General features: G+C 47.5%; 1 protein-coding gene across 2 annotated transcripts; it reads right to left on the reverse strand.

Moving 5' to 3' along the window:
* Positions 1-1,996: 1,996 nt before the first annotated feature.
* Positions 1,997-5,245, reverse strand: LOC143387570 (teashirt homolog 3-like). 2 transcript variants are annotated; one of them, XM_076841572.2, is made up of 2 exons: positions 2,828-4,903; positions 1,997-2,764 (listed from the first exon to the last, which is right to left on the reverse strand). In XM_076841572.2, the coding sequence occupies exons 1-2, from the start codon at positions 4,892-4,894 to the stop codon at positions 1,997-1,999; spliced, it is 2,835 nt and encodes a 944-aa protein (XP_076697687.2). In that variant the 5' UTR covers positions 4,895-4,903. The 2 variants fall into 2 exon arrangements, with proteins under 2 accessions (XP_076697687.2, XP_076697686.2); XM_076841571.2 differs by having other exon boundaries at positions 1,997-5,245.
* Positions 5,246-8,426: the final 3,181 nt, after the last annotated feature.

An 8,426-nucleotide genomic window follows, 5' to 3' on the forward strand; every position in this document is an offset into this window, starting at 1 on the left:
CCAATGCAAAATGGAATGTTAGTAATCTGCGTCGTGTGGTGACATCATGATTAATCAAACTCTCCCCTGTGGTTGATTGTGATGAAGTGCCTGAGGCAAGTAACTCAAGGGACAAAGTGGCTGCCACACTTAACTCTTTAGGTAGTAATCAGGATGCCCAGGAACACGGGGAAGGGGATGGCTCATTCCACCTCTATGGCATCCTTTTAAAAAGAAAATGACAGCTGGTAACACACATGACAAATCTCAGATTGTCCCTCTTCCCTTCCTCTCTGCTGCTACCGTCCCACTCTAAGCCGTCCTCCTCTAACCTGAAGCTGTGACAGCTTCCCAGCTCCCCGTCTTCCCATTTCCAATCCGTCTTCTACCCAGTGCCCGCAGTACCTGATGTCTTCTCTTGCTGAAGACCTCCAGGAACATCCTATTGCATTTGAATTAAACCTGACCCTTCTCAAGCCATTCTCCTCCTCTGTATGTTGGTTAGGGCTCCCGCACATGTAGTTTCCTTTTCTTAGAACTCACTGCCCCTTGCATGTGTGACTGCTTCTCTTTATTCCTGGCTCATTGCATCATTTCCCAAGCTTCTCTATCTAGAGCAAACCCACAACCCTTCCCCTAGTAAATATGTTCTCATGAATTTCTTTCACAGTACTTGCCACAACATAGACCCACATATTCATACATAGATATATCTTGTTTATTTGTTTACTTATTTACCTACTCCATCAAACTGTACTCCTGAGACAGACTTGTCTATCTTATTAGCTTCTGGGTTTCCAGGACCCCGAACCAGTACCTATCACATAGTAGATGGCCAATAAAATAGTTGCTGATTGAATAATCCTGAGAAATAATTTTTCCTCAATTAATTTTCAATTTTAGTTAGAAAGCATTTCAGGCACACAGAAAAAACAGCAAACACACAGGTACCTGCCAGCCCCACTCAGCAGAGCTTGGCATTTTGTCCTAAGTTATAGCACATTGCATATTTTTCTGTCTCTATTTTTTCAAGAAATGAAATGCAAAAGAAAAGTCTTTATTTCCTATAGGTTCAAAAATATCATCATACACTGGGTGCAGTGGTACCCACCAGTAAACTCAGCTACTGCGAAGGCTGAGCCAGGAGGCTCACAAGTGTGAAACAAGCCTGGGCAACATAATGAGACCCTTCCTCAAAAGGAAAAAGAATCCACACAAAATTATCATAAATTTTGTATAACATTCCCTTATGATATTTGTGATGACTGTAGGATCTGCCTTAATTTCACTCTTGGCCCCAATAATTCGTGAGTTATTTTACCCAAATCAGTCTAAGTAGAGGTTTATCAATTTTTTTCTTGTTTTGGCATTGGAGATTGAACCCAGGGACATTTTCACAACTGAGCTACAGCCCAGTTCATTTTAGTTTTTATTTGAGACAAGGTCTCTAAGTCACTGAGGCTGGCCTTGAATTTGTGCTCCTCCTGCTTCAGCCTCCTGAGTTGCTGGGATGACAAGTGTGCACTACTGAGCCTGGGTTTTGAGGTTTATCAATTATATCAGTCTTTTTTTCATTATTTTTATTTTATTTTATTTCTTAATCAAATTAATGCAAAAGTGCTTCAAAGTACTCAGAGGGCTAAAGATGAAAGGGTGAGAAATACCAGCACACTTGAGTCTCACGGAAAAATTGTGCCTGATTTCGTTATAAATGCTTAATTAAACTGTCTGTTAATGCATGCAGCTTGAAGCATCGGGGGGATGCTCACAACTAAATCCCATTTACACAAAGTTCCAAACACTTACCACTGCGTTTTAACCTTCATATTTTACCAGTAACAACAGCAGATTATGCACCTCTATTAAACACTGTACAGTTATACAAAACAGTCCAGCCCAGAGTGATTCTCTGCAGTTAACATAAGAACATGTGCCAAGAACAAGACAGAGGGGCCTTAAGGTGCCTTCAACAGTTTCCCTCAAAGCAAACTGCAGTCATTTCCATCAGAAGCAAATGCTACTGCTTCTCCAACTCAGAAACATACAGAAGGTGGTCTTCTGGCGATTTCCCGTGTGTTTTGCTAAGGTAAAGCTTAACGGCATGCTTGCTCACAAAGGTCCGATTGCAAAGTTTGCACTGATAGGAGGTCCCCAGGTCCTCCTCCGGGGAGGACGTCACCAATTTTTCTGATGGCGACTTGGTTTCTGCTATTTGATTGTTAATCTGTTCAGTGGACAGTTTGGATAAGTCCCATAGCCAGAAGCCCAGATGTGACTCTAGGTGGCTGATGTATGTGGAAGGAGTCCTGATTTGTGACGCACAGTCATTACAAAAGAACACGGGGTGGCCAGTGTCCAAGATTTTGAGGAACTTTGTTCCACCTGTCCTCCGAAGCTGGTATTTCACATTGGCCAGCCAGTGGCTGATGGTGGTCATGGAGAGCCCCGTGAATCTCGAGATGTGCATGCGCTCCTCGGGGCTCAGGTCTGACATGATGTACTTCCCTTCGGAGGTCTGCCGGAGGCTGGCGGCAAACTGGGCCTGGAGGATCAGCAGGTGCTGGGGGTTCCAGTTTGACTGGCGGCCCTTCCTCTTCTGCGCAGGCGTCGACTCCTCGGCCTCCTCCAGAGTGGCCCCGTCAATGTCAGACTTCTCGGAGATGCTGGAAGGAGTGGAGGATTTTGACGTGTGGCTCTCTGTCAAGTTCTTCAGCATTTCGGATATATCTGACAAGGCATTCTCGCGTAGCGGCGAGTTTGACATGAATGATACGATGGCAGATGTCTTTGCCGTTGTCACCGTGGATGAGGAGGTTGCCGGGGATGTGGACATGGGGGACAAAAGCACTGAACCCAAAGAGCAGCCTTTGTCACTCTTCCCTTTTGTCAAGTCTATGGGCTGGTCGTTGTTGACGTGGTAGAAATAGCGGTCGAGGTGGTCTGCCTTCTTGGCCTGTAGGGGTGGTGGGGTGGCCACGGCCGCCTTCTCGGCCAGGCTGTTGCTCATCTTGAAAAGCATGCTCATGGGGTCCAGCGCAGGCAGAGAGGGCTTGGCAGCCTTGCCCAGGTGGATGTTCATGACCGACTGCAAGGCGCTCAGGGGGTTGACAAAGGGTTGCTTGGGTGGGTGGTCGGTGATGATGGCCATGCTGCCGCTCAGGCTGCTGGTCAGGGGCTTCACCAACTCCTTGCCATTCTCCACGGGCTCCGCTGCGGGGCTGCCCTCCTTGCACCCATCCCGCGGGGGACTGGGGCTGTTCTCCTGGCTTTTGAAGCCCCCATCGCTGGAAGCCTCCATCTTGATGGGCTCGCTGAGCTCACTGCTACACGGGGACAGGGTGGCCCGCTTGGGCGGAGAGAGCTTGCCCTCGGGCTCCTTCATCTTCTCCTCAACTTTGGCAACTTTCTCGGTGACTTTCTTCACCAGCTCCTCCATGGCATGGAAGTTTGTCTTGGGCATCGGGGAGGTCTGGCTGCAGGGTGGAGAGACCAGGGTCTGGGTTTTGGTGGGAGACACCATCTCGCTGTTGCCGAACATGGGCTTCAGGGGGGTGCTTTTCCCCGATGAGCCCAGAGACAACTTCATCATGTTGGGGAGCTGGTAGGCGGCGTGGATGCTGGGGTACCCCCCCCAGCTGGGAGTGCCGTTCTGGGCCTTGTTGATTGCGGATGTCACCGTGTTTTCCAGGGATTTGAGGATATCTAGTCCCCCTTTGGGGCTCTCTTCTAAGTCATTTTCAGTCAAATAATGGTACTTGGAAGAGATGTCATACTTTTCTTCCTCCTCGCTGGGCTTCTCCTTCTCCTTGGGTTTCTCATCAGTGACTGTCTTGTCCTTGTCCATTTCCTTCTTGACATCCACGTTCAATTTCGGGGAGACACTCGCAGGTGTGTTGGAGGGGGACGTGAAAGTGGTGGCCGCCAGGGGCACAGACTGTACCTTCTCATCCAGCAGGGTCGTGATGGTGGGTGTGACGGGCATCTCCATGATGGGCTTCCCCTTCTTCATGGCCGAGTTAGTGACCTTGATGAAGTGGCCGGTAACCATCATGTGGGCCGTGAGCTCCTGCAGCGTGTCATGGGAGCTGCCACACTCCATGCATTTCAGGATCTGGGACTTGCGGGCCTCGAAGTGCCACGCGTAGCTGGCCCTGTTCTGGTGGCCGTACAGGTTATTTGGCGTGATGTAAGGGTTGGAGTTCTTCTGAAGCGCATCATTGGTGTCCGACATGGTAGCTTTAGGGGTTCCACCTGTGGAATCCGGGGAGCTGGGGAGCTCCAGCTCCAGTGAAGCTTTTTTGCGGGCAGCCGGAATGATTTTGGCTGCCACGGGAGTGACGGGTTCCTTCAGAGGCACTTTTTGGTAGTGTTTAGTTTTGATCATATGGACACTCAGGTCCTGGAGGGACTCAAAGGAGTGGCCACAGTACATGCACTTCAACACCTTCTGGGCGTCCTCCTTCCCTTCCGTCTCCAGCAAGGAGCGTTTGCGGAGCTTGGACCAGCACTTGGGGTTGTTGTCGGTCTCGTGGTTATCGTCGCGGTAGTGCCCGGTCTCGTTCATGTGCACCGTCAGCTCCACCAGGGTGTCGTAGGCCGCGCTCCAGTCTTTGCAGCGGAACTTGCTGGCCCCCGTGAAGATGGAGCCATAGAGCTTGCTGCTCTGCCGGTACAGCTGCACCGTGCTGAAGAGGCTGGGCTCCGGCAGCATGCGACTCTGGGACACCTGCTGCAGGGTCTTGGCCATGGCGCTCTGGTGCCAGTCGAAGCTCCCGCTGCCGCAGCTGCTGCTGCTACTGCTGCTGCTGCTGCTGCTGCCGCTGCCGTTGTTCTTCTCCGAGGAGGGCTGGTGCAGGTTGAGGTTGAGGTTGGACCAGTAGGAGTCGGAGAGGAAGTTGTTGTACATGGCCTTCATCTGCTCCAGGCTATCCGACACGGTTGTGTCCTCCAGAGGGACCGTGACTTCCTTGGTCTCCTCTTCATTCTTGATGGAGCCACTTTCAAAGTCAGCCATGAGGTCACTGGTCTCGCTGATGTGCAACTCGCTGTCCATTTCGTGACTGGAAAACTCAGCGGCCGGGGAGTTCTGGTAGCTGGGGCAGGTCTTGGGGAGCTCCTTCTCGGGGCACATGTACTTGGCCGAGGGTTCTCCATCTGCCGTGTGCTCTTCGGGGTCTATATCTTCGTCTACCAGGGCAACTGCCTTTAACTCATCGGAAACATAGGCTGCTGTGCGCCAGGGCGCCTGCTGCTTCCTCCTCGGCATGCTTGTCCCGCGACTGCCACAGCCGCCGCCGCCGCCGCTGCCGGGCTGAGGAGAGGGAGGGAGGGGCGGCGGGCCCGCGGGGGTGGGGGGGGCGAGGCGGGCCTGCTCTCAGCCTCCCCCCCCCCCCTGGAGAGCGGCCGCCCGCAGGATGCTGCTGCGCCCGGCTCTCCGCGTCCCCCCCTCCCCGCGCTCCGAGGCGATCCCCGAACGTGCGGAGGGAAGAAGGAGGGCTGGCGAGGGAGGCGCGGGGAGGGAGGAGCACGGGGGGGAGGAGGAGGCAGAGGAGGAGGTGGTGGAGGAGGAGGAGGAGGAGGACCGCGCTGCTGGCGGAATGGGAAGTTTGACAAATCGCTCCAGAGGCCGGAGGAGGAGGAGGGGGCGGGGAGGAGCGGGCCCTGCCTCCGCCCGCCCCGTCCCCAGACGAGGTGCGCGGGGTTCGGGGCTGGGGGGCGGGGAGAGGGGGAGAAGGCGGGCAGAGGGGTGGGAGGAGGAGCGCAGGAGCGGCCCAGGCGGGTCCTGCCCCGGCCCCGCCCCGGGCAGGGGGTCACGGCATGGGGGGGGCACGCAGCCGCTGCAGCTGCCCGGGCTCGGCGGTCCAGTCTATATCAGTCTTTTTATTTATTCATTTTGGTGAAGGTACCAGGGATTAAACTCAGGGGCACATGACCACTGAGCCACATCCCCAGCCCTATTTTGTATTTATTTGGAGACAGGGTCTCAATGAGTTGCTTAGCAGCCTCGAAGTAGCTGAAGCTGGCTTTGAGCTCACAATCCTCCTGTCTCAGCCTCCCCAGCTGCTGACATGCTTCACCGCACCTGGCTTTTATTGATCTTTTTAAAGAACCATATTTTGTTCCATTTATTTTTTCTATTATTTTTCCGTTTTCTATTCCATTGATTTTCTCATTATATTTGTTCTTTGTACTTATTTTAGTTTACTTACTAAAGTAAACTTAGTTTTCTGTCTTCTTAAAGTGGATGTTTTAACCACTGATTTTAGTGTTCTCTTATTTTCTTTTTTCTTCATTTCTTCTTTTCTAATTCAAAAATTTAAAACTAAATATTTCAGGGCTGGGGATGTGGCTCAAGCGGTAGCGCGCTTGCCTGGCATGCGTGCGGCCTGGGTTCCATCCTCAGCACCACATACAAAGATGTTGTGTCCGCCGAAAACTAAAAAATAAATATTAAAAAAAATTCTCTCTCTTTTAAAAAAAATAAAACTACATATTTCAATCTAAGCACGGCTTTAATCACTTGCCACATATTTTGCTGTGTTGTGTGTTAATTGTCATTCATTTCAAAATACTTTCTAATTCTTGTGTTTTCTTCTCTGACCCACAGGTTATTTAAAAATGTGTTGTTCAGTTTCCACATTGAAAGTTCTTTAGCTTGTTGTTGTTGTTGTTATTAGTTTCCAACTTAATTATGTTGTTTTATTCCTTTTAAGTTTATTGTGTTTTTTTTTCTTTCTAATGTTCCAGAATTAACCTTGGTGAGTATTCCACAGGTGCTTAAATAGATAATGAATATCCTTTGGGTGTCAGGAGTGGGATGATGTAATTTAGTCATCTGATTCTTGCTGATCTTCTGACAGGAGTGTTAACCAGTGATGATAATGAATTTGTCAGTTTCTCCTTTGGGCTCCCATGGTTTTTTGTTTTGTATGTTTTGAAATTCTGTTTTTTAAGTATATATTCATTTAGGATTATTATGTCTTCTTGATGGGTCTTCTTTCTATCCTTCTTTATATCCCTGACAGTGTTGATACAGCCATCCCTGCTTGGTGGTGATGTCTTCTTTTACTATTAACCTACCTTTATATTTACAGTGTCTTTATATTTACATATTTATAAACTTACATATTTACAAATTAATATATTTATATACATTTATGTGTTATATATTCATAAATTTATATATTTATACATATACACACACACATACAATGTCTTTATGTTTACAGTGGGTTTCCTAATAACATATAATTGGGCCTACTTCTTTATTCTTTCCAACAATTCCCCATTTTTATTAGCATGTGACATCTTAACTCTTAACGTAACATTGACATGGTTGAGTCTACCATCCTTTCATTGGGCTTTCTTGCCCTGTTTGTCATTTACTTTCCTTTGTCCTCATTTCCTACTCTTTCCCTCAGCACCTTTCTTTCCTTGGCATAGATCTAAGTTCCGATTTCATATTATTTTCCATAAACCTAAATAAAGAACTTCCTTAAAATTCATGTCTGCTGATGACAAGTTCCTCAGTTTCTATTTGTCTGGAAATGTTTTTATTTTATTTTTTTCTTGAAGGATATTTCTTTTTTAGCACCTTAAAGTTGTGATCCTAACTGGCTCTTGTTTTTGATAACAAGTCAATGGGAATTTATATATATATTTTTCCCCTTAGATCATGTGTCTTTTTCCCTTGCTGCTTTTGAGATTTTGTTTTTATTGCTTGGTTTCAGCAATTTGATTATGGTGTTGCTTTTTGTGGTGTTCTTTGTTTATCTACTTAGAATGTTTGAGCTTCTTGGATCTCATGATTTTAGTTTTCTTCAAATTTGGACAGGCTTCGACCATTATTCCTTCAGATGTTTTTCCTTCCTCTCTGTCTCTGGTCTTCCCATCACACGCAGGTTAGACTGCTTGATGTTCCCCACAAGTCACCTATGCTCTGTTTCTCTGACAGTCTTTCTCAGAGAAAAAAGTTTCTATTTCTGTGTCTTTATATTCACCAGCTTTCCTCTGCACTGTGTAATATGACATTGAGCCATCCTATATGACATTGAGCCATCCTCTGTATGACATTGAGCCGTCCCCTGAACTGCTTACTTCATATATTATGCTTCTGACCCCCAGAAGTTCTACTAGGTTTATTTTTAGATTATTTATTTCTCCCTTATGTTCATGCTTTTCTTTAAATTTTGGAGTATTCTTATAATTAAAAGCCCTTATCTACTAATTCTATCATCTTAATTATTTATGATTCTCTTTCTATTGACTGGTTTTCTTTCTGCTTCTGGGTCACATTTTCCTACTTCTTATCATGTTTAGTAATATCTTATTAATTGTATTCTGGGTATTCTTAGATTAGTTTCCTACTGCTGCATGGCAAATTACCACAAACCTGACAGTTTAAAACAACCTCCAGTCTTGTCTTACAGCTCTGAAGGTCAGAAGTC

The sequence above is a fragment of the Callospermophilus lateralis genome, unplaced genomic scaffold (assembly GCF_048772815.1).
Source record: "Callospermophilus lateralis isolate mCalLat2 unplaced genomic scaffold, mCalLat2.hap1 Scaffold_250, whole genome shotgun sequence".
NCBI lineage: Eukaryota > Metazoa > Chordata > Mammalia > Rodentia > Sciuridae > Callospermophilus > Callospermophilus lateralis.

What these genes read in the sequence shown, in the direction of transcription:
- LOC143387570 (XM_076841571.2), bottom strand. Translation starts at nt 5,245, where the DNA reads ATGCCGAGGAGGAAGCAGCAGGCGCCCTGGCGCACAGCAGCCTATGTT.